Raw genomic sequence first — 25,979 nt, forward strand, 5'->3', positions numbered from 1 at the left:
TGGTTGGTTGGTTGCATGCTACACAAAATCAGCAGAATGTACAGTGGTACCTCTGGTTAATTCGTTCCAGAGGTCCGTTCTTAACCTGAAACTGTTCTTAACCTGAAGACCACTTTAGTTATTGGGTCTCCCACTGCTGCTGCACCACCACTGCGCGATTTCTGTTCTCATCCTGAAGCAAAGTTCTTAACCCGAGGTACTATTTCTGGGTTAGTGGAGTCTATAACCTGAAGCGTCTGTAACCCGAGGTACCACTCTATGCATAAAATTTTGGGATGGTAAAAAAAAGGTCCCGTCCCCATCCCCCCAGCGATATCAAGGTGAATACCTAGGGAAAGAGTATTCCACAGCTGTGGCACCAGCACCAAGAAGGCCCTTCTATGATAGCCACCCATTCCTCTTTCAGAAGCCCTGAAACAGCTCCCTGACTGCTTCACTTTCCCCCCTTTCAGATACAGACGGCATCTTTGGCCGTGTCCCTCAGAGCATCATTGACGACGAGGAGAGCCTGCTGCAGACGGACCACGAGCGCTCGCTGGATCTGCAGAGCCTCCGGCGAGTCTCTGACAATGCCCAGAAACAGTACCTGAAGTCGCGGCCTGCTCCATCGCCCGAGTCCATTAAGAGGGTCAAGGAAATGGACTTCAGCCTGCTGGGCATCCACCCCTTGTTCAGTGAGTGGCTTACTAAAAAATAATAATTTTATTATTTAAACATCTTGGAGGTCCCAGGCCACAGGGAGGTTAGGCTGGCCTCAACCAGAGCCAGGGCTTTTTTGGCTGTGCCTCCAATCTGGTGGAACGCTCTGTCACAAGAGACTAGGGCCCTGCGGGACTTGACATCTTTCCGCAGGGCCTGCAAGACAGAGCTGTTCCACCAGGCCTTTGGCCAGAGCGCAGCCTGACTCCCTCCTTTGGCAATCTTCACAGAACTCTAGCCCAATGGTTGCCATCAATTTGATTTGAATTAATTTTATAATGAAATGATTTTAGAATGTTGTATTATTTTATTGTTGTTAGCCGCCCTGAGCCCAGCTTTGGCTGGGGAGGGCAGGATATAAATAAACATTTATTATTATTATTATTATTATTATCCTACCCATCTGGCTGAGTTGCCCCATTCCTAGTCTGCTGCTGCTGCACCACACGGGGGTAACCTTCCCCTCCCTGCTTTGTGTCCCCGAAGGTCTTCGCTTTGAGGGGGAAGAGATGGAGCGGCTGAAATTCGTGGACAGCATCAAAAGTTACCGTTCCAAGGCGGTGAGTGTCGCGAGGGACCCCTAGCAGCAGACCCCGTGCCTCTTGGCATTAAGGGAGCCCTGGCACGTGCCCAGTGGAGCTGCATGCCGGCGCCAGGGCAGGGTTCGATTCTGCTTTGCCCTGACAAACGTCGCCACCCCCCTCCCCTGCTGCTGTTTCTAGACCATCTTTGAAATCAACGCCACCAACAAGACTCTGGCCAGCGACGTCATGCGGGCCAAACGTAACCGGGACCGCCAGCTCATTGACCGGCACCAGCGGAAGCAGCAGGAGAGGCTCTCCTTGGTGGCGGAGAAGGTCCAACGTCTTGCTGTGCCGGCGACTGCAGAGCAAGACCCAGAGGAAGAGGAGGAACGCATTCAGGTAGGGGTGCGGTTGGGGCTGGTGGGCTTCCTCTCAGATTCAGGACAGACTGGGGAACCCGTATCCTTGCAATGCTACCCTTGGATGTCTGTGGCTACCCTTGGACGCCTGTTCTGGAGGCTCCAACTGGAGCAAAATGCTGGACTACTGGTGGTGGACCAGCACGTGACTCTGGTGCCCCCAAATCTGCACTGGCTGCCCATAGGCTACTGGGACAGGTTCAGGCTTCTTGCATTCTTTTTCAAGGTCCTGAACAACTCTGGTCCAGGACACCTGAGGGACCTCCAGATTCCTTAAATCCATGCCAGATCACGGAGGCAATTGGGGGAGCTGCTGTTAGTGGTCTCCCAAGGCTTGGATGCATGGCTTATATCCACCAGGATCCAAGCTTGTAGTCAAGCAGTATATAAATTGTTTAAATAAATTTCACAGTTGGAAAATCTGGAATCCATAACTTCTGAACCTTAATGCTAATCTGCTGACCGTGGTGAGGGTCTGAGAGCTACTTTAAGATGGTGACAGTCCCACCACCACCATCATCACCACCACCTCCTCCTCCAGTGGTTGGAAATCAGAGACTACACCTGACGTTGAGTTTTGAAAATTATTTTGAAAGGTGGTGGGGGTTGTTGTTGTATAAACAGCCTCGGTCCAGTATACCTGAAGGGGCATCTCCACCCCCATCGTTCTGCCCGGACGCTGAGGTCCAGTGCCGAGGGCCTTCTGGCAGTTCCCTCGTGAGAAGCCAGGTTACAGGGAACCAGGCAGAGGGCCTTCTCAGTAGTGGCACCTGCCCTGTGGAACGCCCTCCCATCAGATGTCAAAGAGAAAAAGAACTAGATGACTTTTAAAAGACATCTGAAGGCAGCCCTGTTTAGGGAAGCTTTTAATGTTTAATAGGTTATTGTATTTTAATATTCTGTTGGAAGCCGTCCAGAGTGGCTGGGGAAACCCAGCCAGATGGGTGGGGTATAAATAATAAAATATTATTATTATTATTATTATTATTATTATTATTATTATTATTACCAACACAATTTTAACAGGACAAAACAATCCTTTCCCACCCCTTAGAGGAAACAAGGGGAGTTTATTGTAAAATTTTAAAAACAAGAAATCCAAAAACATTAAGTGGTCAGTACAGCCCATCAAAAAGCATCACAGTTCTAGTCCTCAATGTTCGTAGCAGACGGAGAGTTTTGTAAGCTGCTGAGAGATGTGTTTGTGTTCCTCTCGAACGTGGAGGATGATGTTTGCCTTCTGTGCGGCACTCAAGCACTTGCCTGTTGGAGACGGGGGATGGTGGCCCCCTCAATATAGGGGGGGGCTCGGACCCCTGTCCCAAAATATTGAGGGGGCCGAAGTCCCTTCATCCCCTATAGTTGGCACCCCTGGTGGTGTGCTTGGGGAAAGCGCAGGCCTGATGGCACCTTCCCTAGGAGTAATGCAGAACCACAGAGAACCATGTACCCAGTGGAACTGGCCCGCCTTCCTGAATATCGAGGGTTGCTAACCGTTCTTAACATTTCCACACACACCCAGGATGTTTTCTCCAGCGTGGTGGGAAGGAAGCGGAAGCAGCCCCTGGATGGAAAGGACACCGGGAAGAAGCAGAGGCTGGCGACGCAGCAGCAAGGAGAGTTCTACATCCCATACCGGCCGAAGGACTTTGAGAGCGAACGAGGGTAGGTGGCAGCAGTGGGAGAACGCTAGCGGCCAAAATTGTGGAAACCTTTTGGGGTTTGTCTGAGGTTTGATGGCTCATAACACCCGATCGGCTCTCTAAACACCCGTGCTCACTGGCTACATTCAAATGAAGGAAAGCTGCTGCATATCAGCCTAAGCAAGTTGTACTTCCTTTTTCTGGTTATTTGGCTATAACTTTTGATAGAATACAGATAATTGAACAAACTTTGTTGCATTACATTTATTTTTTTATTTTTCTTTATTTTTTACCAACAACCAAAACCCAACAGTGAAACCCCCCTCCCCCCAGGCGGCTGATACATTGAGTGTACATAATCAATAATAACATATTCAAATCGACCATATGTACAATTCTATATACATTAACACTTTTCGCTCCACAAGGTTTATTTAACTTGGTTGCATTACATTCTTCATTAAATTATCTTTCCATTGATATATAATTTTATGGTGTTACTCAGAATAGGAAAAAGTGGTGTTGTGAGCCATCAAACCTCAGAAATACACTTTTCCCAAAAGGTTTCCACAATTTTGGCCACTAGTGTAGCCTCCAGTCCGAAGGGTCCTAGCTCAGTGGTAAAGCATGAGAACACAGGGCAGGATTTCTAGGTTAGAGACCAGGAGAGTTAAGAGGTGAAAGAATACAAATTATGCATAGTGTGCAGAAAGGGGATAGAGAAAAGTGTTCCTCCTTCTCTCTTGTCCAGGGGTCAAGATTCCTATTTGGGCATCTGGCTTCACTGGTGTGAGAACAGGATGCTGGACTAGATGGTCCATTGGCCTGATCCTGCAGGGCTCTGCTCTGCTTGTGTTCTCACAGGATGCTGTCTCTCTGTACTGAGCTTGGTATTGTCTACACAGACTGGGAGCAGCTGCCCAAGGTTTCAGACAGGGGAGCCTTTCCCTGTCCTTACCTGGAGGTGCCAAGGATTGAACCTCTGGCCTTCTGCATTCAAAGCAGGTGTTCTGCTGCGGAGCTGCGGCTCTTGTCCCAAGCATAAGACCTTCTTTGGCTGCAGAAAGTCCTAGGTTCAACTCCCTGGCCTCTCCCGTTAAAAGGGAGTCTCCACCTGGAACCCCAGAGAGCCCCTGGCAGTCGGAGCAGACAGCTTTGAGGCGAATGGGCGAGTGGTTTGACCCGGAGTACAGCTGGTGGCTTTCTTTCCTGACCTCCGCCTCCTCTCAAATGCCCAGGTTGTGCATTGGTGGGGAAGGCACGGCGTTCGAGCAACAGGCTTCCGGAGCCGTCCTTGACCTGATGGGCGACGAGAATCGGAACATGAGCAACAGCAAGCAGCTCTTGAAATGGTGAGTAGGGCTCATAATCAAAGGGGTTTGCGTGGCTGTTCTGTTTTGTTTTTGTAAGTGGGGCAGGGCGGCAGAAATGTAACTGTTCAAAAACCTTTCTCGTCAACGGAAGGCTCCTAATAATACCCATGAATTTGTGCATGGTGAATTTATGTCTCTCCACCCCCTGCCCCCAGAAGCCCGGGGTGGAAAATGCACCCACAACTGAAAACCAAATCAGTCATTCTAGAACGTTCTAGAAACATTCCTTCATCCCTTCAAACACACATATTTGATGCCTCCCCCTCCCACATTGAATGTGGTTGTGCAGGGGTTGGTTATGGATGTTTGCCTGTTTGTTTGGAGGTTTTTTTTACTCTTACCTTTTTTATTTATTTCATTTATACCCCACCTTTCCTCGGGGGAGCTCAAGGTAGTCTACGTACTTCTCTCCCCCCCCCCCCCCCATTTTATCCCTGTGAGGTACGTTAGGCTGAGAGATGACGGGCCCAAGGTCACCCAGTGAGCTTCATGGCTGAGTGGGGATTCAAAGCCTCCTCTCCCAGGGTCCTAGTCCGACACACTAACCACTACACCATAGTAGCTCTTGGGGGGGGGAGAGATGTAGGTATTCTGCCTATTTGTGGGGAGGAGAGTGGTGGCGATTCTGAGCACTTCCAGTTTCATGAAAGGGGTATTTTGTGGTGCCCACAACAGTTCCTTAGATTTTCAAATGGGACTTTGGGCACCAAACAGCTTGGAGTAGGAGCTGTGCTGTACAGCGAGCTTATTCTACGTAAGATCATTATGTAGCCCAAACAGCACCATCTGGTATCGGCAGGTTTCGAAGATTTTCAGAAATAAGATTTTTAGCTGGGGGAAATCCTGACAAAACAGCTTACTTGAGGGACTCCACTTGCTTATGGAAAACATCTGGCTGTTCGGAGAGTAGGGGGAGAAAAACAGGGTTTTTAATGTGTGTGTATGTATGTAATGGAGTATTCTGGATAAGGGCCTGGCTGGCTGCAGGAGAACCCCCACAATGCACCTTGTCTCAGATCTCATTTGGTAATCTCTACAGTGAAGTCGGTGCTATTTAGCAGCAAGAACATCACAATGTGCGCACAATCACCACTATTCTCAAATGAATGGTTTTATCGTTTATCATCATTGGGTTTCCAAGGTTTGGCATGGGCGGATAACCTTTAACGGTAACCTATTACTTCAGTGAAAGCTTGATTAACAACAAACACCGTCTTATACTTCCCACAATGAGCTACTAATAATAAATTTGGTGGGCTGTTGGGGGGGAAACACACAAGGCCATCTGTTGATACATAAAACATTAGCCTGGGTTTCCAGTCAGCCTTTGCTAGGTTGCTCTGAAGCTGCTTGTGTGCCATTTTGCGTTTGTAGCCAGGATTGTGCCAGCCTAAGCACTCATAAGCAGCTCCCATAATTCTTTTGAGGGGAAGCCATGACTGTTTAGAGTGGTATTGCACCGCTTTCAATGTGTGGCATGAATGGGGCCTATCTTAAGATGCACATCAACTGATAGTTAGTGTAGCCATAATGCAAACTGATGGTGGCTTCTTCTTTTTTCTTAGTATTATTCATAGATAGTTATTTTCTTTTTAAAATTTCCTTCTTTTTTTTTTAATTTGCAAGTACAAATTCTTGTTTCAAAGGGGTGAGCAGTTCCAAAGTTCACTCCTTTGAATGACAGGGGTGGGACCCGAAAGCAAGGGTTGGGGAGACCCTTCAGATGTTGCAATTGCCCTCATAGCTGTCAACGTTTTCCTTTTTTTAAGAGAAATTCCCTTATTCCGAATAGGATTCCTCGCAGGAAAAGGGAAAAGTTGACAGCTATGATTGCCCTCCCAATGCCCGCTGAGCCTGCTGGGAGTTGGAGTCCCAGCGACATCTTGAGGGAGCACCAGGCCTAACTGTTCCTGCCCTAAAAGACTTTCCATCAGTTCAACCAACAGGTGGTGGTCAATTTTTTTATTAAATCTGTATAACCACCGTTCATCCGCAGATCTCGGGGTGGCTCACAACACAAATGTACAAGATGAAAACACAAAATACATAATCAAAACAAGAACAACAAAAAGCACACAATCCAATAAAACCTGCTCCCTGCCCCCAAACAGTCCCTTCCCCACAAACACATTTAAAGGGCATCAGATATCAATTGGCCAAAGGCCTGGTTGAAGAGGAATGTTTTCGCCTGGCACCTAAAAGTGTATAATGAAGGTGCCAGCCGAACCTCCTTGGGGAGCACATTTTGCTCTACAGTGGTACCTCGGGTTACAGACACTTCATGTTACAGACGCTTCAGGTTACAGACTCCGCTAACCCAGAAATAGTACCTCAGGTTAAGAACTTTGCTTCAGGATGAGAACAGAAATCGTGCAGTGGCAGCAGGAGGCCCCATTAGCTAAAGTGGTACCTCAGGTTAAGAACCGTTTCAGGTTAAGAACGGACCTCCAGAACGAATTAAGTTCTTAACCCGAGGCACCACTGTATTTGTGTTTGTGTCTCTCTTCTCCAGGGATCGGAAAAGGAAGAGGTTTGTGGGGCAGACGGGCCAGGAGAATAAGAAGAAGATCCGAACGGAAAGTGGTGCCTACATCAGCAGCTCCTACAAAGGCAACCTGTATCCTTCCAGCTGCAAATGGCTCCATGGTAGAGCATGCAGTAGATGCCAGGTCCATCACCGTCTGAAATCCTGGGCAGCTGCTGCCAGTCAGTGAAGACAACACTGAGCTAGAGGGACCAATGGCCCGAATCAGTATAAGGCAGCTTCCTATAGCATTCCTGTATCGTACAGAAGGGTGGAGAGGGCAAACAGATAGGGGCCACGTAGCTGTTGGTTTGGGGATAGAGGAAATGAGCCTGGAGAATAGATTATTGAGGACAGGAGGCGATAATATTCTTCAGAAGCCGAAGCACTGTCATATCAAAGAGGGCAATGGCTTGTTCTGTACAGTGGTACCTCAGGTTACATATGCTTCAGGTTACAGACTTCGCTAACCCAGAAATAGTGCTTCAGGTTAAGAACTTTGCTTCAGGATGAGAACAGAAATCGTGCTCCAGCTACGCAGCAGCAGCGGGAGGCCCCATTAGCTAAAGTGGTGCTTCAGGTTAAGAACAGTTTCAGGTTAAGAACGGACCTCTGGAACGAATTAAGTACTTAAACCGAGGTACCACTGTACTAGATTATAGCAGGGTAGATTTCAGTTGAATGAGAGGACAAGCTTCTTAATGTCGAGAGAAGTTTGGCAGAGGCAGCAGTTCCCCACAAGACTTGCTAAAGAGTTGCTGCCCTCTCAAGCTCCTCAAGCATCCACTGGGAAGCCATCTACTCTTTTGATGAGGTTGGGGAGAAAGGGTGCCTGGAGAGCAAGCAGCCTACGGTCTATATTGGCACACTGCTTGGAAAGAGTATTGATGGTGTGGTTTCCTGACCTCGCGTACCCCAGCTACGACAAATGGAAAAAGAAGAACAAGATAGATGATCAGGATTCGGACTCAGATCGAGAAGGAGAGCGCAGAGCTGGGAAGAAGCGGAGAGGCAGGGGTGAGTGTGTTCCCAGGGAGGGGACATGGTATATGAGTGGTTTCCCCTGGTTCCCTCTTACAACTTAAGAGTCTATTTCAGCATCCCTAAAGAAAAGACATTATGGACGGTATTTCATTCACCCTACCACTTTTGGCAGGAGGTGGAAAATAGGCCCATCTTTTAAGGTATAAGTCAAAACATTTTGCTCTTGGGAGAGGGCGTCGTGTTGGCATATGGAGAAACATGTTTGAGGCAGGGTAGTTCTTCAAGCTTTCAAGTCTTCTGGGATTCCTAAGAGCAGCTTGTGGATATAATAATAATAATTTATTATTTTTACCCCACCCATGTGGCTGGGTTTCTCCAGCCACTCTGGGCGGCTACTAACAGAATTAAAATCACATTAAAACATCAAACATTAAAAACTTCCCTATACAGTGGTACCTTGGGTTACATATGCTTCAGGTTACAGACTCCGCTAACCCAGAAACAGTACCTCGGGTTAAGAACTTTGCTTCAGGATGAGAACAGAAATCGTGCGGCGGCGGTGCGGCAGCAGCAGGAGGCCCCATTAGCTAAAGTGATACCTCAGGTTAAGAACAGTATCAGGTTAAGAACGGACCTCCGGAACGAATTAAGTACGTAACCAGAGGTACCACTGTATAGGACTACCTTCAGATGTCTTCTAAAGGTTATATAGTTACTCATCTCCTTGACATCTGATGGGAGGGCATTCCACAGGGCAGGCGCTACCACCGAGAAGGCCCTCTGCCTGGTTCCCTGTAACCTCACTTCTTGCATGGAGGGAACCGCCAGGATGCCCTCGGTGCTGGACCTCAGTGTCTGGGCTGAACTATGGGGGTGAAGATGCTCCTTCAGGTATTCTGAGCCAACGCCATTTAGGGCTTTAAAGGTCAGGGCCAACACTTTGAATTGTGCTCAGAAACATACTGGGAGCCAATGTAGGTCTTTCAGGACCGGTGTTATATGGTCTTGGCGGCCACTCCATGCCTACAGTGACCAGAACATAACACACACACACACACACACATTGTATTCTTACTGTACTTCAATGGAATAATAATGCGCACATTTGTGATTCCTTCTGAAGGTGCCCACCCTGCCCCGGCTTCCCACGGCAGCCGCGGCCCCCAGCAGGGGAAGGTCCGCTCCGAGCTGAAAACCAAGCAGCAGATCTTGAGGCAACGGAAGAAGGCAGCCAAACAGCGCTTCCTACAGAGCGGCAGCTTGAAGCGCCTGAAGTCGCGCAACCGGCAGCGGGTGCAAGAGATGCGCCAGACGGCCTTCGGGCGAGGGGCAGCCAAGAAGGGCAAGATGCGGAAGAGGATGTAGGCGGGGGCAAAGCCGGTGCGAGCAGGCTTCCGAGAGCTCCGCCGACAACCGTCATTTATTTGCTGTGTAAACTCTGGGGAAGATTAAAAGCACCCTTTTACCAAGCTCCTACGAGCGTTCCTCTCTCCCTCCTACCTTTTCTGTTAATCAGTTTGGATCGATGCCATCTTCCACCCCCAAACCTTCCTCTACTGTACCCTCAGCTGCTGCTCTGAATTTGAATCTGGTCTGGGCTGAACATTTATCCTGCAGGTCTCCCCCACCCTCACCTGTTCTCCATCAGTTACTGAGCCCCCCCCCCCAAAAAAAATCACCACTGAAAAATTAACAAAGGGGAGACAGTGGGCTGCATCTGACGTGCATTTTCACACGTGCAATTTCAACCATGCACCTGGATGGAACGGCACAAATTAGATCTGTGCAAAGTGGAGAGCTTAAAAGCTCTGTTCGCACTGGGATCCGTTTGGAGCTACCTGGAGCAGAAAGAGCTTTTAAGCTCTCCGCCTCGCTCGGGGGCAGGGGGGAAGGCCTGCTCAGTACACCAGCTCTTGGATGCATATGTGACACTCAGCACGAGCATCCATAGTCTCCCGGGTTTTGTGTACCTTGCCCCTGCAAGCTACCCTCAGCAGACCCAGCTCAAAGAGAGCTTTGAAGTTCTCAGCCTCGCTTGCTTTGGGCAAGGCCTGCTTAGCAGGCTGGCTCTGGGGGTTCTCTCTTTCTGCCCCTCGCGCACAATCCACCTGGGCAACTCCAGGGGTTTGGGTATACGTGATTTTCGCCTATGTGCAGAACCCTTGGGAGCAAACTGCTGTGGAAGAAGTGCTTATCCTGTATATGTTCTAATTGGAATACAGCTGTTGCAGAACGCAGGTGGCGCTGTGGTCTAAAACCATTGAACCTCTTGGGCTTGCCAATCAGAAGGTCAGCAGTTCGAATCCCCGTGCCAGGGTCAGTTCCCGTTGCTCTGTCCCTGCTCCTGCCAACCAGCAGTTCGAAAGCACGCCAGTGCAAGTAGATAAATAGGTACTGCTGCGGCAGGAAGGTAAACGGAGTTTCTGTGTGCTCTGGCTTTCGTCACGGTGTCCCACTGCGCTAGAAGCGGTTTTGTCATGCTGGCCACATGGCCTGGAAAGCTAGCTGTGGACAAACACTGGCTCCCTCGGCCTGAAAAGCGAGATGAGCGCCACAACCCCATAGTTACCTTTGTCTGGATTTAACCATCCAGGGGTCCTTTACCTTTTTACCTTGGTCCCACTCAGAATGCACCTGTTGGAATTGACAGAGCTCGCCATCTGGCATCTGTTAACTTCAATGGGTTGTCTCCTATGTAGCGCCACAGCAAAGTCGCCTAGCTTTATACTTTCTCTGCTGGCGAAATGGTTTTGTGCCAACAGAACGGAGACTGCCTGAGCAAGAGGACCAGCGATTTTGCTTGAGCAACAGGTTATGCAATCCATTGTGCAGCGAGCTCCCACCAGCACAGCTGCTCTGCGTGGTTCGTCAGTTGCACAACATTAACACTCGCCCACCTGCTGGTCCAATAGCTCTTTGTGCCAGTGGACAGAAAACACTGGGGACAGACTAGGGGGTTTACTCTGATTAGAACCATAAGGGTGCATTTAGAGATGAGGAAGAGTGTATCCGTTTTCCTGGTTAAAATGCTGGTGTTTCTGTCCTGGTGTTTGGAGAGGGGGCCTCAAGGCAACAGACATTAAAATAAAGCGAATGGGACTTGTGTCAAACTGTCCCTTGTTCAGGATTCTGACCACTCAGTTCCATTCCCCCTTCTTTTAAGGTTCTCCCTGCCCCCAGAAAACATCTGGATTCAGTGGCCACTAAGCACATTCTCTGTGGCAGCCCCTAAGTTGTGGAACTCCCTCACAAAGGTGCACCTAGCACAGGGGTTGGCAAATTTTTTGTGGCTTGGGCCAGTTCACGGTCCCGCAGACGCCGTGGTGGGCCGGAGTGCACGCACACACGCATGCGCAAACGCTATTTCCGGCGCTGAGGAGGCGTGCGCAGCTTCCCATTGGCTGCAGGAGCTTCCAGCAGCCAATAGGAAGCCGGCCAGCGTCACGGAAGGTGGTCCCCACTCTGCTCCGCACCAGTTTAGCGCAGTGCACGGGTGGCGGGGGTCCATGGGCCAGTTAAACGACCCCCATGGGCCGCTTGTGGGCCATGGGCCTTAGGTTGCCGACCCCTGGCCTAGCACCTTCACTGCAGAGCTTTTGGCAAATGCCGAAGGCACACGTCTTCTCTCTGGCCTTTGGCACCTAAGATCTGAGTTTTCAGGGCCCAGCTTATTCCTGAGACTGTAACCTGTTTTGTTGTTGTTTAGTCATTTAGTCGTGTCTGACTCTTCGTGACCCCATGGACCAGAGCACGCCAGGCACTCCTGCCTCCTGCAGTTTGGTCAAACTCATGCTGGTAGCTTCGAGAACACTATCCAACCATCTTGTCCTCTGTCGTCCCCTTCTCCTTGTGCCCTCCATCTTTCCCAACATCAGGGTCTTTTCCAGGGAGTCTTCTCTTCTCATGAGGTGGCCAAAGTACTGGAGCCTCAGCTTCACGATCTGTCCTTCCAGTGAGCACTCAGGGCTGATTTCCTTAAGAATGGATAAGTTTGATCTTCTTGCAGTCCATGGGAATCTCAAGAGTCTCCTCCAGCACCATAATTCAAAAGCATCAATTCTTTGGCGATCAGCCTTCTTTATGGTCCAGCTCTCACTTCCATACATCACTACTGGGAAAACCATAGCTTTAACTATAAGGACCTTTGTTGGCAAGGTGATGTCTCTGCTTTTTAAGATGCTCTCTAGGTTTGTCATTGCTTTCCTCCCAAGAAGCAGGCGTCTTTTAATTTCGTAACCTGTTTTAACTTTTCTTAATTCTGAATTTTAAAGGGCTGTAACCTGTCCTGGGGCCTGCTGGTTGAAGGACTGGTAATAAATTAGATGGTGATGATAATAAACTCACGCCAGGCGGTCGAGGTGGTTAGCTGGGGTCTGTCTCGGAGCGAGATGCCGCTGTTGTTTCTGGCTGAGGGACTGGCGCGGGTTCCCCTTTGCGGAAGTTGGCCAGGATGTCGTTCAAGTCCACGACACAAAGCTCAACCTGGAGGCATCAGAGCAACAGAGATTCGTAAAAAGATTCAGTTTGGGCCAAACATTTATTTCATGATTGTAAAACGGAAAACAAACTCAAAGTGGTTTACTAAAGAGATAAAAGAATAAAATTATCAATAAGAACAAATAAGAATAAGGGAAAGACCTTTGGAAAGTTAAATAACAATAGACTAAATTTTGCCAATTTGCTGCCAGGCCAACTTCAAGGCGTTTGCTGTTCATAAAAGCAACCCTTAACAGCTTGGAACCAGTTTACTTGTGGGATCGCCTTGCTCCTTATGTGCCCACCTGACAGCTCCAATCTGCAGAACTGACATGATTCTGCAGATTGCACATAATAATAAATTGATATCTTAGTGCGGCAGAACCCCAACTTGGGAACTCCCTGCCTTTTGACACCAGGCAGATGCTTCGCTATACACTGCTATAAATATTTTTGGTTAGGCAAGCGTACCCAGACAAGTAGAACGCTGGCAAGCATTTAAAACTAGATTTTTTTGTTCAGCTTACTGTCAATTATTTTTAAATGTTTTCCATAGTTGTTGTTTAAATGTGTATATACTGACCATTTCATTGTTTTATTCTTTTTGCAAACCACTCTGAGGGTGGGGTTCTGGGGCTCTTTTAAAAAATCAACTGAGATATCAATTTTTGTGAAATGAGTCAGTGAAATTCGAATTTGAATAAATCCCGCCCCCTGCTGACAAACCCTATTGCCATGCTGAGGGAACAGGTTTTTTTTGTGAGGGGTGGTAAATGCAACCCCCTACCCCACCCTATTCTGAAGTAGATTCATACAAACAAGAAGGCTTTGGGTTTTTTGGGTAAGGAGCAGAGGGGTGGGGTAAAGAAGGAAATTAAAGAGGAAAGGAGCGAATGTAAGAGCTCTGCTGAATCAGACCAAAGGCTCAGGCAGCTGGAAAGCTGCCATTTTAAACTGCCAACAGAGCAGGCACAGTGCCGGGCATTCAAGGACAGTGTGGGAATTTAAAACGGCAGCAGTCCAGGCCCATCAACCTCAGAGAGGCCCAAGATTGGTGTCTGAACTGATGGACCTTTCTGGGGCCCTGTTAAGTTGCCCACTGCTTGCAAAGCTCCCAATGAGCCGCTTAAAAAGGGGGGGGGGGCTTGTGCCTTCCCACTGACCGCATCGAGTTGGGCTGCCGTGTCTTCCATAGGCACGTCGGCTGGCAACTTCCTGTGCTTGGCAACCATCTGGAAGAGGTTCAAAGCTGCCAGCTTGATCCGCCCAAGCTCCAATGTCTTGTCGGCCGCGGTGTTCTGGATGCAAACCCAGTTAGACTCCTGCAGCAGGCCAGTGTGATAGGAATTTTATGGTCTTAGATATATGGTAATGTTCATAAGTGTACCAACCAAGCATATACATAGATCAGCACAGGAAGACCGACCTGGAACCATTTTGATTTCTAAACTGAGCAAACGTTTTCTCTGCAAGGTCAAAGTGTGAAACCTCCCATTGTCTCTTTCCTCACAAATCCTGTCTTAAGGGCACATCTAAGATATGAATAGGGTGTGAGCCTGTGACCTGGTCCAGGAACTAAGTATTTATCATTACAAAAGACTAGCCAGGCTCCCCAGGAAATCTAATCAAGTAACCTGCCAGACAGGAGATAAACACCTACCAGGAGAAAAACAACATTCAAATTTCTGTTTAGACCGCCTTTTCTGTGATGTAGGTATGATGTATCTGAGGGGTGGTCTTAGGTTACACCCCTTCTGTGATGTATGTATGATGTTTCTGGGGGTGGTCTTAATCTACAGGGTGGCAATTTCATTTTTCTGGGTTCCTCCTCTCTCCTGCGGGTGAGGGGAGCACCCTGTTGTGACAGATCAATAAAGCTCAAGCTTACTAGCAAGAACAGAGAGTTAGGGGTGCCTCTTGCCTCTTTCATGCATGTGTGAGGAACTTTGGGCCCTGCGGGTGTTGCTGAACTACAACTCCCATCAGCCCCAGCAAGCGTGGCCCATGAGCAGGGATTGTGGGAGCTGTAGTTCAGCAAAACATCTGTAGCGCCAAAGGCACCCCACATCTGCCCTGCCTGTGCCTAGGCTTTGTGTATTTGTTTATTCTGTTTATTTCCCACCTTTTTCTCTATAAGGAGCTCGAGGAAGCATGCTTGGTTCTCCCCTTCCTCATTTTAATCCATACAACAACTCTGTGAGGTAGATTAGGCTGAGGGGCCTTGACTGGCCCAAGGTCACTCCCAGTGAGTTTCATGGCTGAGTGGGGATTTGAACCCTGATCTCTCACAGGTCCTAGTCTGACCCTCTAACCGCTCTATCCAAATGGCCACATTACTTTTATGCACAGAGTTTCTGAGTACAGGGTGGGAGCAAACTACCCCAGAAGGAGCACAACATGTCCCCCACCAGAGTTACTACCCAGCCAGTGTGGTGTAGTGGTTGGTGTAGTGGTTAAGAGCGGTGGACTCGTAATCTGGTGAATCGGGTTCGCTTCCCTGCTCCTCCACATGCAGCTGCTGGGTGACCTTGGGCTAGTCACACTTCTCTGAAGTCTCTCAGCCCCACTCTCCTCACAGAGTGTTTGTTGTGGGGGAGGAAGGGAAAGGAGAGTGTTAGCCGCTTTGAGACTCCTTCGGGTAGTGATAAAGCAGGATATCAAATACAAACACTTCTTCTCCACAACATCCCCATATGCATAAAATTCTAGAAATCAGCTATTATGGGAAAATGTATTCTACATTGCCTAGGGATGCCGTGACCCCAAAGTGAAAAGATCAGGGACAGAGTTGTTCAGCTTTTGGGGAGGAACATCTCCCCCCCCCCCAAAAAATAGGGGGCTTTTCTTTGATTTTTAAAGAATTTTTTAAAAAAACAAAAATAGCCCAACTTGACATAGGGTTTCCCCGGACATTTTGCCGATTAGGCAAAAACCCGCCCGAACGCCATTTTTCTGAGCAATTTCCAGACATATCTGGGGAAACCAGATGTAGGCAGCCCTAGGATTGCCTGCTGATCTCTGATGGAATAGAAAGGTTTTTGACTGTTTATCATGGATCCCGTCGTCTTACCAGTTCCAGGACCCTGGTCTGGGCTTGCTCCAGCTGCGCCTGCAGTTCCGCCACCCGGTTGTTTTGCTGCAAGATCTGGTTGCTGCTTTCCTCCGTGTAGCGTTGCAGGCGGGCACGCTCCTCCTCCACGGCTTCCTGGCCAAAGAGCTCCCTCTGGGCCAAGGTGGCCTGGGTGGCCATCAGAGCCTGGAACTGGGCAATCAGCTCTGGGATGCCCTGAAACTGGGATGGATAAGAGGATGGAGAGTAAACTCATCCTTGAACAGTCTGTACAGGACTACAACTCCCATTATCCCTGACCATTAGCCATTGCTGATGGTGCTTCCTGCAGCCACACAGAAGCTGCACTTCGGTTTCCAAACATTTTGGAAGTCGAACAGATTTCCAGAACAGGTTCCATTTGACTTCTGAGGTACGACTGTACTAGCCATGGGAAAGTGAAATATACTCGGAGTTGAGAGTGGATTTAATGCTCTTTATTCAGCTCATAGTGGTGAGGAGGAATGGAAGTTCCCCCAGAATGTCAGCCTTATATACATTATTTACACAATGGCCCCACGTGATTGGCTACTTCCGGGATTCTCCTGTAGGCCAATCAGGTTGCGGATTCCCTTCCACCTGGAGCTGGATTGGGTGGCTCCTGTGGACCAATCAGACTGCTGCATTCTGAATCCTATTGTTCTAGGACCAATCAGACTGCTGCATTCTGAATCCTATTGTTCTAGGACCAATCAGACTGCTGCATTTTGGATCCTATTCAACTCAGTACATAACAGAAAGCGTCCAGGGACACATAGCTCAGTGCCGGAGCTTTGTGTGCAGAAGGCCCCAGATCCAATCCCCAGCAGGTAGACCTGGGAATGTCTGAAACCATGGAGAACAGTTGCCATTCAGCACAGACAATACAGTGTAGGTAATGTTCTGACTTGGTAAAAGACAGCCACCTATGCCATGATGGCCGCAGCTCAGTCGTAGAGCTTCTTGCATGCAGAAGGTCGCAGGTTCAATCCCTGGCAACTCCAGGCAGGACTTGGGCAGCTGCTGCCAGTCAGTGCAGGCAGTACTGAGCTAGATGGACCAATGGATCCAATACAGTATAGCACAGCTTCCTATGTTCTGGCTGAAGGCCTTGACTTGTGCCAGAAACCTCACACAGGGAGGGTTTTGGGGGGGTCCTCCTAGCGTCTCCTCTCAGGCTCCTGCTCTCTCAATCTCCCCACCCTCTCACCTGCTCCGTCTTTTCCAGAACCTTCTGCAAATACTCTGGGAAGGCCTTGTGTCTCTCCCGCTGCCACTGCAGCTTGTCCTTCACGGCCAGCAGGTGCGCAATCTCCTCCTTGAGGCGCTCAGCTTCCGCCACTCTCTGGGCTGCTTGTTGCTTCTCCTCGGCAGCCTTTCGCAGAGCCCGGCTCCGCTTGGCATCATTGTCCTACGGGAGATGGGCCTACGGATCACGAGAGCCGCACAGAGAGGCCTAGCTGCGCCCCTGCCGACCACACCACCACATCACTCATCCCCTGAGCACTTACAGACCTTCAGGAATTTGTCAAACTTTAAAATGGACTTTTTGAGCTGGCCCTCTTTGCGCTCCAGTTCCTTCCGTCGTTGCTGCAGCTCTTCCATTTTCAACTGGAATTCCTCGGAAGGGGGGGCAAAGGAATATCAGTCGGGGAGGAGTCAGGCAGGTGAGTTTTCTCTTTCTCTTTTTCTTATTGGCTTACTAACTCAGTAGACGGTCGGAATGCTTTGGATGTAATTTATCTTGGTTACAGCAAAACATTTCTCAAAATTCCCTGTGTTGTTGTCATAGTTAGCAAACTGGACACATTCAGGCTAAATAATAGCACCATCCCGTGGAGCTGGAGCTGGTTGGAAAACCACCCTCATCGAGGGCTGCCGATCAGTGTAGACCACACTGAGGTACATGGACCAGTGGCATGACTTGGTATAAGGCAGGTTCCTATGCTTGTTCCAAAGTCTAAGACAGGCATAGGCAAACTCGGCCCTCCAGATGTTTTGGGACTACAACTCCCATCATCCCTAGCTAACAGGACCAGTGGTCAGGGATGATGGGTTGTAGTCCCAAAACATCTGGAGGCTGAGTTTGGCTATGCCTGATGTAAAGGTAAAGGGACCCCTGACCATTAGGTCCAGTCGTGACCGACTCTGCAGTTGCGGCGCTCATCTTGCTTTACAGGCCGAGGGAGCCGGCATACAGATTCCGGGTCATGAGGCCAGCATAACTAAGCCGCTTCTGGCGAACCAGAGCAACACACGGAAACGCCGTTTACCTTCCCGCCGGAGCGGTACTTATTTATCTACTTGCACTTTGACGTGCTTTCAAACTGCTAGGTTGGCAGGAGCAGGGACTGAGCAACGGGAGCTCACCCCGTCGCAGGGATTCGAACAGCCGACCTTCTGATCAGCAAACCCTAGGCTCTGTGGTTTAACCCACAGAGCCATCCGCGTCTCTAATGCCTGATGTAGGTCTTTCTTATATGAAGCCAAACAGTGAGGGCTGGTCCATGAGATGAAGGAGCAACTGCCTCACTAACCTCATCATCCCTCTCCCCTGACTACCTTCTTTCTTACAACCAGTCCAAAAGTTAGCCCTGGCTACCATCTTCTTCCTTCTCCTCCATCTCTGTGTTGCCCTTCTAGAACTCAGCAGAGAGGAGGAGGAGGACAAAATAGGATCAGTCAGACCTGCCTGTCAGTGGCTGTGGCGCTATCTACTGTTGGACTCCCTGCCTTCTTCCCAACCACTCCCAACTGGCACACCAGCCACCACTTGGTCCAAGAGATGGTTTGGAGTGGTTCTCCAAAGAGTCTGCATTACCTCTTTCTGGGCCAATAGAGCTTGTTCCACCTCTGCCAGTTCCCTTTGTTTCTCCAGCAGGCAGCAAGCAGGGGGCAAAAAGTCCTCTTCTCTTTCAGGAATTTTCCTGAAACAGGCACACAGAAGGGTGTCAAAAGCCCCGTCCAAACTTCGTCCAGGAAATGCACCGAGGGAGACAGGCTAGTCTAGCGTCACACCACTGCATCTGCTGCTACATATCCTGCAGGCTGCAATGTCTAAGGTCACATCCACTATACACAGGAAGCACATGGCTTCCCCCAGAGAATCCTGGGAATTGTGGTTTGTTAAGGACGCTAGGAACTATAGCTCTGTACGTTTGCAAGCACAATTCAGAGTGTTGGTGCTGACCTTTAAAGCCCTGAACGGCCTCGGCCCTGTACAGTCATACCTCGGGTTAAAGTTGCTTTGGGTTAAATCTTTTCAGGTTGCATCCTGTGGCGACCCGGAAGTAACGGAACGGGTTACTTCCAGGTTTCACCACTTGCGCATGCGCAGGCGCTTAAAATGACGTCATGCGCATGTGCAGACACGGCGAATCATGACCCGCAGCCGCACAGACGCGGGTTGCGTTCTGCCCAGGATGCGAACAGGGTTCTGGAACGGATCCCGTTCGCATCCAGAGGTACCACTGTATACCTGAAGGAACATCTCCACCCCCATCATTCAGCCCGGACACTGAGGTCCCGCTCCGAGGGCCTTCTGGCAGTTCCATCACTGCGGGAAGTGAGGTTACAGGGAACCAGACAGAGGGCCTTCTGGAACGCCCTCCCATCAGATGTCAAAGAAATAAACAACTATCTGACTTTTAGAAGACATCTGAAGGCAGCCCTGCTTAGGGAGGTTTTTAATGTTTGATGTTTTATCGTGGTTTTAATATTCTGTTGGGATCTGCCCAGGGTGGCTGGGGAACCCCAGCCAGATGGGTGGGGTATAAATAATAAAAATTATTATTTTATTATCATCTGTCAAAGTTGTAGGCTACATTCACTGTATACAACTTCATGCACTATGACACTTAAACAGTCATGGCTTCCCCCAGAGAATCCTGGGAACTGTGCTTTGTTAAGGATGCTGTCACACACATACACACACCATTCCCCTCACAGAGCTACAGTTCCAGAGTTTCCTGGGAAGGCAGATTGATTGCAAAAACTTCCTGGAAATTGTAGCTCTGTGAGGGGAATAGTGAGGATCTCCAAATAACTCTCAGCACCCTTAACGAACTTCAGTCCCCATCATTCTTTGAGCGAAGCCCTGCTTGTTAAATTGGTACAGATGCACAATACCCACATCACCCTAGTCTACAAGTGTTTTTAGAGGGGATTCTTTCCATGGGCGTAGCCAGGATTTTTGTTGGGGGTGCAAGCTTTTGTTGGGGGTGGGGGGCAGAACCTCATATTTGTATTGATTTGTATTATTTTTCCCTGATTTACGGGGGGGCAGCTTCCCCCTGCCCTTGGTTACACCCATGATTATTTCCATGCCCCCCCCCCCGAAGGTGTTGGGAATCGATGCTGCGTCCTGGGACTTTTTGCACTAGCAAAGCGCGTTGCTCTACCGCTGAGCTAAGGCCCTTCCTTTTAACCCTTGCGGAACCTTCGCCCGCTACTGTACAGTCAGCACAGTCTCCAAGCCAGTGTCCTCTTCTCTCTTTGACCCTTCGCCCCCCCCAAAAACCCCCAACCCCCACTTACATCATTTGCAGTTTGTCTAGCAAAGCCGCGCGCACTCTCTCCTCCAAATCCGAAGCCATCGCCGCTCGTCCAAAGCCTCCCTTTCCTCTCCTGCGGCCGAACTTGCAGCCCGCGAAAGAAGAGGAACAAAACAATAATAGGCGAAGCAGACTTTTTTGTTTTTGATTGCCGGAGCAGCGCGAGCCCCAGCTGCCCGTTGCTAAGGAGACGGCCAGCACAACGTTCTGTTGCCATGGCGACGCGTCCGCCAGAGCTGAGCTGCGCGTGGAAGTCTCTCCCCCCCCTCGCTTGTGCAACATAGTAAAATAGCTGAATGGCGAAAGAAGGCGCACCTTTTTAGCCGTCTCTCCCCCCTCCCCCCATTATGCATTACACTTTTTAAACATCTATTCATCTATTCATTTATTTTTCTATTATAAATGCGGGGTGTGTTTTTTTCTGCACCGCTTCCCAAACTGGCTTCATTCTAACACAGCCTTTCTCAACCTGTGTGTCCCCAGATGTTGTTGAACTACAACTCCCATCACCCCTAGCTAGCAAGGCCAGAGCTCAGGGATGATGGGAGTTGTAGTCCAACAACATCTGGGGACACACAGGTTGATAACCGCTGTTTCGCGCTAGAACAGGGATGGATGGCCTTTTGGCGTGCAGAACTACAGCTCCCATCAGCCCCAGCAAGTGTGGCCAATAGCTAGGGATGATGGGAGTTGTAGTTTGGTAGCATTTGTAAACGGCTTTGAGGTCCGTCCCCACCCCCAATGCAGCGGTGTATAAATCTGGTGGAATAAAACGAACACCTGGAGGGAATTCTGGATGCTGAATACACACTGTTCACGTAAAGCACACACACACCCTCCAAAGAATCATGGGAACTGTAGTTTATCCCTCACAGAGCTATCCTTCCCAGCACAGTTCTCAGGATTTGGGGCGGGGGCGGGGCGGGTGCTTTAAAATTGACACACACAAAACTGAAGCTCCTCAGATTCCTTTGAGACTCGTCAGGGAAATGTGAAGCATGCAAAATGTTTATAGCACAGAATGTAGGGGAATGCAGAGTTTTGAAAAACTAAAAAAACAAAGTGCGAGACTGGCTTCATTATTATCAGATAATGGAGGCATACAATTTGGACAAGAAAATCGGCTTCCAGGTGGAAAAATCAAAATTAGAAACAGAATTGTTAGAACCCAAAACTAAGATTTTGTCAAAGATGTATAACTTGCTGTTGAAATGGAATACTCAGGATGAAACGGTGAAATCTGCTATGATTAAATGGGCACAAGATGTTGGACATGACATAATGTTTGCTGACTGGGAACAGTTGTGGACCACAGGTATGAAATTCACGGCATGTAATGCCTTAAGAGAGAATATTATGAAAATGATATACAGGTGGTACATAACCCTAGTCAAGCTTGCAAAAATCTACCATTTGCCCGATAACAAATGTTGGAAATGTAAAGAAACTGAAGGTACATTCTTTCACCTTTGGTGGACGTGCCCAAGGATTAAGGTTTTCTGGGAGATGATTTACAATGAATTAAAAAAGGTATTTAAATATACCTTCTTGAAGAAACCAGAGGCCTTCCTCCTGGGCATAGTTGGCCAATCGGTGTTAAAAAAGGACAGAACTTTTTTTATGTATGCTACAACAGCAGCAAGAATACTTATTGCAAAGCATTGGAAGACACAAGATCTACCCACACTGGAGGAATGGCAGATGAAAATGATGGACTACATGGAATTGGCGGAAATGACTGGCAGAATCCGAGACCAGGGAGAAGAGTCGGTGGAAGAAGATTGGAAGAAATTTAAAGACTACTTACAGAAATATTGTAAAATTAATGAATGTTAGAATGATGTCGGATTGAAGTTAAGTGGTTCCTAGCTGTAGTGGTATAAAAGAATATGGAAAAATTGGTTTTTGATACGTAAAAATTTAATGTTATAATATATCAAGATTAAAGATCAGGATTAAAAAGGAGGGAAAGGAATTGCTGGACTAACAAACTGAATTGGAATACAAAAGAGGGTGGTATGAGGAGGTCCGGGAAATAAGTAAATGTAAGAGAAGTGATGAAAAGATTGAATTGTTTTTAACTGTTTTCTCTTTTTTTGTATTTTGTATTTTGTATTTTTCCTTTTTATTGTTAATTTTTCCTTTTTATTGTTAATTTTTCCTTTTTATTGTTAATTTTTCCTTTTTATTGTTAATTTTCTTATTAATGTAATCTCTTTCTTTTCTTTGAAATTTTAATAAATACCGTTAAAAAAAAAACACAGAATGTAGGGGAACGGCTGTGGCTCAGTCGTCAGAGCATCCGCTTTGCATGCAGAAGTTGAGGTTCAAGTTGCAAGTTCGATCCCCAGTATTTCCAGTCAGGCTGGGGAAGTGTCTGAAAAGCTTTGGAGACCTACTGCCAGTCTGTGTAGACAATATTGAGCTAGATGAACCATGGGTCTGACTCAGTATAAGGCTTAGATTAGAATGAATTGCTTATTATAATGGTAAACATGTGTCCTTTTTTTGATCAGTCTAGTGGTGTGATCAATACATTCATTAAGTAACTTAAAATAATTTGGAAATGGCAGGTTGCTATTATCTGGCCTACTCCCACTTCAGGTAGGGTGATTTTTTTTAAATAAAATCAAATCAAATCCAAAATAATAATCAAAATAGTTTTCGCACCAGACTTTTGAAAGCAGAGATAATTGGGAGAGAAACCCAGCCGAGAGATCCAGGCTGGCTGGATCCTGTCAGAAATTAATAAGTCTCCTGTTAGACACAAGTCTCAAGCCTGAGTGCGTCTTCTAAAGTTTCTCACCCACGCACTGCAATTAAGAATGCCACTAATGATGAGTGAGAAATGGATTCCGGGGCCCAGGAAGAAAACAGGATGTTTGTCCTTTCAATTCCTCCTCCTGCAAAAGATCACAGGGCCAAACGCAGAGTTGGAAGGGAAGCAAAGGCAATTTAACTCTTCACGTCTTCTTTTTGTAGCAAAATGGTTTTGTGGAAGTCAGCACAAGGGCCGCATTTCCCCCCATGGGCAACCTTTGGGGGGCCGCATGGCAGGTCTGGCGGGAACTGAGCCACAGGCATAGAATCATAGAATTGTAGAGTTGGAAGGGGACCCTGAGGGTCATTTAGTCCAACCCCCTGCAATGCAGGAATCTTTCACCCAAAGTGGAGCTTGAACCCTCAACCTTGAGATTAAGAGACTCATGCTCTACCAATGTCAGACATGACACCTTTCTGGAGCCAGCTGTATTCCAGCCACACAAAAGCCAGAGGTTTTTACACACACACACACACACACACACACACACACACACACACACACCATCTCTTCATCCTTCATCTAGGCAAGCAAAAGCCCTTATCACAGTACCAGGAGACACTCCAGAGTCCAGCCAGACAATAGCACTCCAGAGAGCAGAGGAGGACTGGGGAGGGGTGTGGCTTGTGGGGAGACATGGCTCTTAAGAGTCCCTGTAGGGCTGCATTTGGCCCCTACACCTGGGATTCGCCAGCTCTGATATAAGTCAAGAGAACAACAGCTATAGGAGAAAATATCACAATTAGCAGTCCATTAGACCTCATGCATAAAAGGTAAAGGGACCCCTGACCGTTAGGTCCAGTCGTGACCGACTCTGGGGTTGCGGCGCTCATCTCGCTTTATTGGCCGAGGAAGCCGGCGTACAGCTTCTGGGTCATGTGGCCAGCATGACTAAGCCGCTTCTGCCGAACCAGAGCAGGGCACGGAAACACCGTTTACCTTCCCGTCGGAGTGGTACCTATTTATCTACTTGCACTTTGACGTGCTTCTGAACTGCTAGGTTGGCAGGAGCAGGGACCGAGCAACGGGAGCTCACCCTGTCATGGGGATTTGAACCGCTGACCTTCTGATCAGCAAGTCCTAGGCTCTGTGGCTTAACCCACAGAGCCACCCGTGTCCCTGACCTCATGCATAGACCTCATCAATTCATAATAATACTAATAATCAAAGGAATGCAACATACCACCAAGTTTAAGTCTGTTAATGGTGTAGTAGTTGCACTAGACTAGGATAATTGCTTGTGCAAGAGAAGGCAGAAGAAGAACAAGGCTCTTGTGGTGGTTAAACATCAGATTGCTGTCTCCTAGATATTCCCTGTTGTATAACTGGTTGTGCAACAACACATTTCCACTGATTAGGCTTTCCCCTAATGTTTTGTATGCCTGTTGCACTAGCTCAAGGGCAAAAGGAATGCTGTTGCAATATGAAATCTAGGGCTAGATTTCATATTGCATCACCATTCCTCTTGCCCTTGCTCTAGTGCAACAGCCATACAAAATGTTAGGGGGAAACCAAACCAGGGGAACACTGCCCCCAAAGCAGCCTAGTGAGCATTGAGAATTCTTAGCAAACCCAGAACCCTGAATATCTGTTGGCAGAAGTCATTGGAAAACTGATTTTTCAGACTGGCTGGATGCACGAGAGTGGTGGGGGTCACCAGCTGAGGAACCCCCAGGGGAAGGAGGCTCAGAGCCTGGGGAGTGCTGGTGGAACGACTATTAGTGGTCAGAGGTAGAAGAAGGAGCAGACGGGGAGGAGGAAATGTTGGAAGTTGAAGAGGCGACAGGGTTTAGTGAGCAGGTAGATGCTGGGAAAGAAAGCAGTCTAGGATCAGTGACAGGAGAGGATGGGGGCCAAGAGACAGAGATGAGGTAGGCTGTTGAAAAAGCCAGGGAGCAAAGAGAGAAAAGAAAAAGGAGCCTTAGACTACTAGGAGGGGAAGCGCAACTGCCTCATTGGGGCAAGACCTACAGGGAAGAGTTGCTGTCATCACTGGGCTTGCACTGTTTTGGTTTCTTTGAATTAAAGTTAAATTCACTGACACCGGTGTTTGTTTTCTATTGATGACATGCTTCTGACCCTATGTCCAGGTCCAGGATGCTTAGCTGAACAGGGATGGGGAACCTGCCACCTTTCAGATGTTAGTGGACTCCAGCTCCCATCAGCCCCAGCCACCATGGTCAATGGTCAGGGGATGATAGGAGTTGTTGATAGGAGTTGACTGGTCTGTGGCACATACCAGTAGTTCCTCATAACTGTTCAGATCTAGCTTTTCAAGGGCAACCCCTCTGGCGACACATTACAGCAGCAGCCTCTAATTTGGACCCTCTGATCATTGTCTGAAGGCCTTCTCTGTGAACATCCTCTATGATGGGAGCAGGGAGTTTTTTCAGCCGGAACTCAGTTCCAGCATCTCTCAGGTGTGCGCCATTGCCATTATAAGAGAACAAGGGAGGCATTCACCATGAGTTCCAGTAGCTCTTTTTCTAGAAAAATAGCACTGTATGGAAGGATCCACAGGACAGCGACACAAAGGCTTTTCAGTGGTGGCCCCCTTCTTGAGGAATGCTCTTTTCAGGGAGGCATGTCTGGCGCCATCATCACTTATCTTTAAGCACCAAGCAAAACTGTTTATTTTCTGTCGTTTGGCTTCTAATCTGGCCTCTTTCAGTTGGGGGTTGGCGGGATGCCTGAGCCCTGCCTTTTTTAAAAAAACATGAAGGCGTTTTCGATTTTTCTGTGTTTTGCTTTCATGCCAGCCCTAGTCCATGGCTGGGGGGCATCCGGCTACACCTTGCTGGAAACAGAACACTGGGGCTGGGAGATCAGATCCAGCAGGGCAGTTTCTTAACACTCCGGAGAACGTTGCTGCTGC

At 48.4% G+C, this 25,979-nt stretch overlaps 2 protein-coding genes across 4 annotated transcripts in view; one reads left to right on the forward strand and one right to left on the reverse strand.

Moving 5' to 3' along the window:
- Positions 1-9,636, forward strand: part of DDX54 (DEAD-box helicase 54) — a 26,239-nt gene extending 16,603 nt beyond the window's left edge. The window contains exons 13-20 of the mRNA XM_080986236.1: positions 453-674; positions 1,186-1,259; positions 1,422-1,622; positions 3,165-3,307; positions 4,524-4,637; positions 7,171-7,275; positions 8,102-8,199; positions 9,290-9,636. Coding sequence (XP_080842362.1) covers positions 453-674; positions 1,186-1,259; positions 1,422-1,622; positions 3,165-3,307; positions 4,524-4,637; positions 7,171-7,275; positions 8,102-8,199; positions 9,290-9,531 — 1,199 coding nt within the window. The 3' untranslated portion in view covers positions 9,532-9,636. The remainder of the gene's footprint in view (positions 1-452; positions 675-1,185; positions 1,260-1,421; positions 1,623-3,164; positions 3,308-4,523; positions 4,638-7,170; positions 7,276-8,101; positions 8,200-9,289) is intronic.
- CFAP73 (cilia and flagella associated protein 73) lies at positions 8,208-20,448 on the reverse strand. Of its 3 annotated transcripts, XM_080986464.1 has the most exons (8): positions 20,267-20,446; positions 18,552-18,657; positions 17,246-17,350; positions 16,941-17,141; positions 15,713-15,934; positions 13,806-13,964; positions 12,511-12,648; positions 8,208-8,482 (listed from the first exon to the last, which is right to left on the reverse strand). In XM_080986464.1, exons 1-7 carry the CDS (start codon positions 20,323-20,325, stop codon positions 12,529-12,531), a joined length of 972 nt encoding a protein of 323 aa, XP_080842590.1. In that variant the 5' UTR covers positions 20,326-20,446; the 3' UTR covers positions 8,208-8,482; positions 12,511-12,528. The 3 variants fall into 3 exon arrangements, with proteins under 3 accessions (XP_080842590.1, XP_080842591.1, XP_080842589.1); XM_080986463.1 differs by lacking the exon at positions 8,208-8,482 and having other exon boundaries at positions 11,864-12,648; XM_080986465.1 differs by lacking the exons at positions 8,208-8,482; positions 13,806-13,964 and having other exon boundaries at positions 11,858-12,648; positions 20,267-20,448.
- Between the last annotated feature and the right edge of the window lie 5,531 nt (positions 20,449-25,979).

Source organism: Podarcis pityusensis (genome assembly GCF_964106645.2).
Source record: "Podarcis pityusensis genome assembly, chromosome: 16".
NCBI classification, from domain to species: Eukaryota; Metazoa; Chordata; class Lepidosauria; order Squamata; family Lacertidae; genus Podarcis; species Podarcis pityusensis.

What these genes read in the sequence shown, in the direction of transcription:
- CFAP73 (XM_080986464.1), bottom strand. Translation starts at nt 20,325, where the DNA reads ATGGCTTCGGATTTGGAGGAGAGAGTGCGCGCGGCTTTGCTAGACAAA. An exon ending in CTCTATTGGCCCAGAAAGAG is followed by an intron (nt 17,351 to 18,551) that starts GTAATGCAGACT and finishes CCCCCTTCCGAG; the next exon opens with GAATTCCAGTTGAAAATGGA. An exon ending in TTCTGGAAAAGACGGAGCAG is followed by an intron (nt 15,935 to 16,940) that starts GTGAGAGGGTGG and finishes TATCCATCCCAG; the next exon opens with TTTCAGGGCATCCCAGAGCT.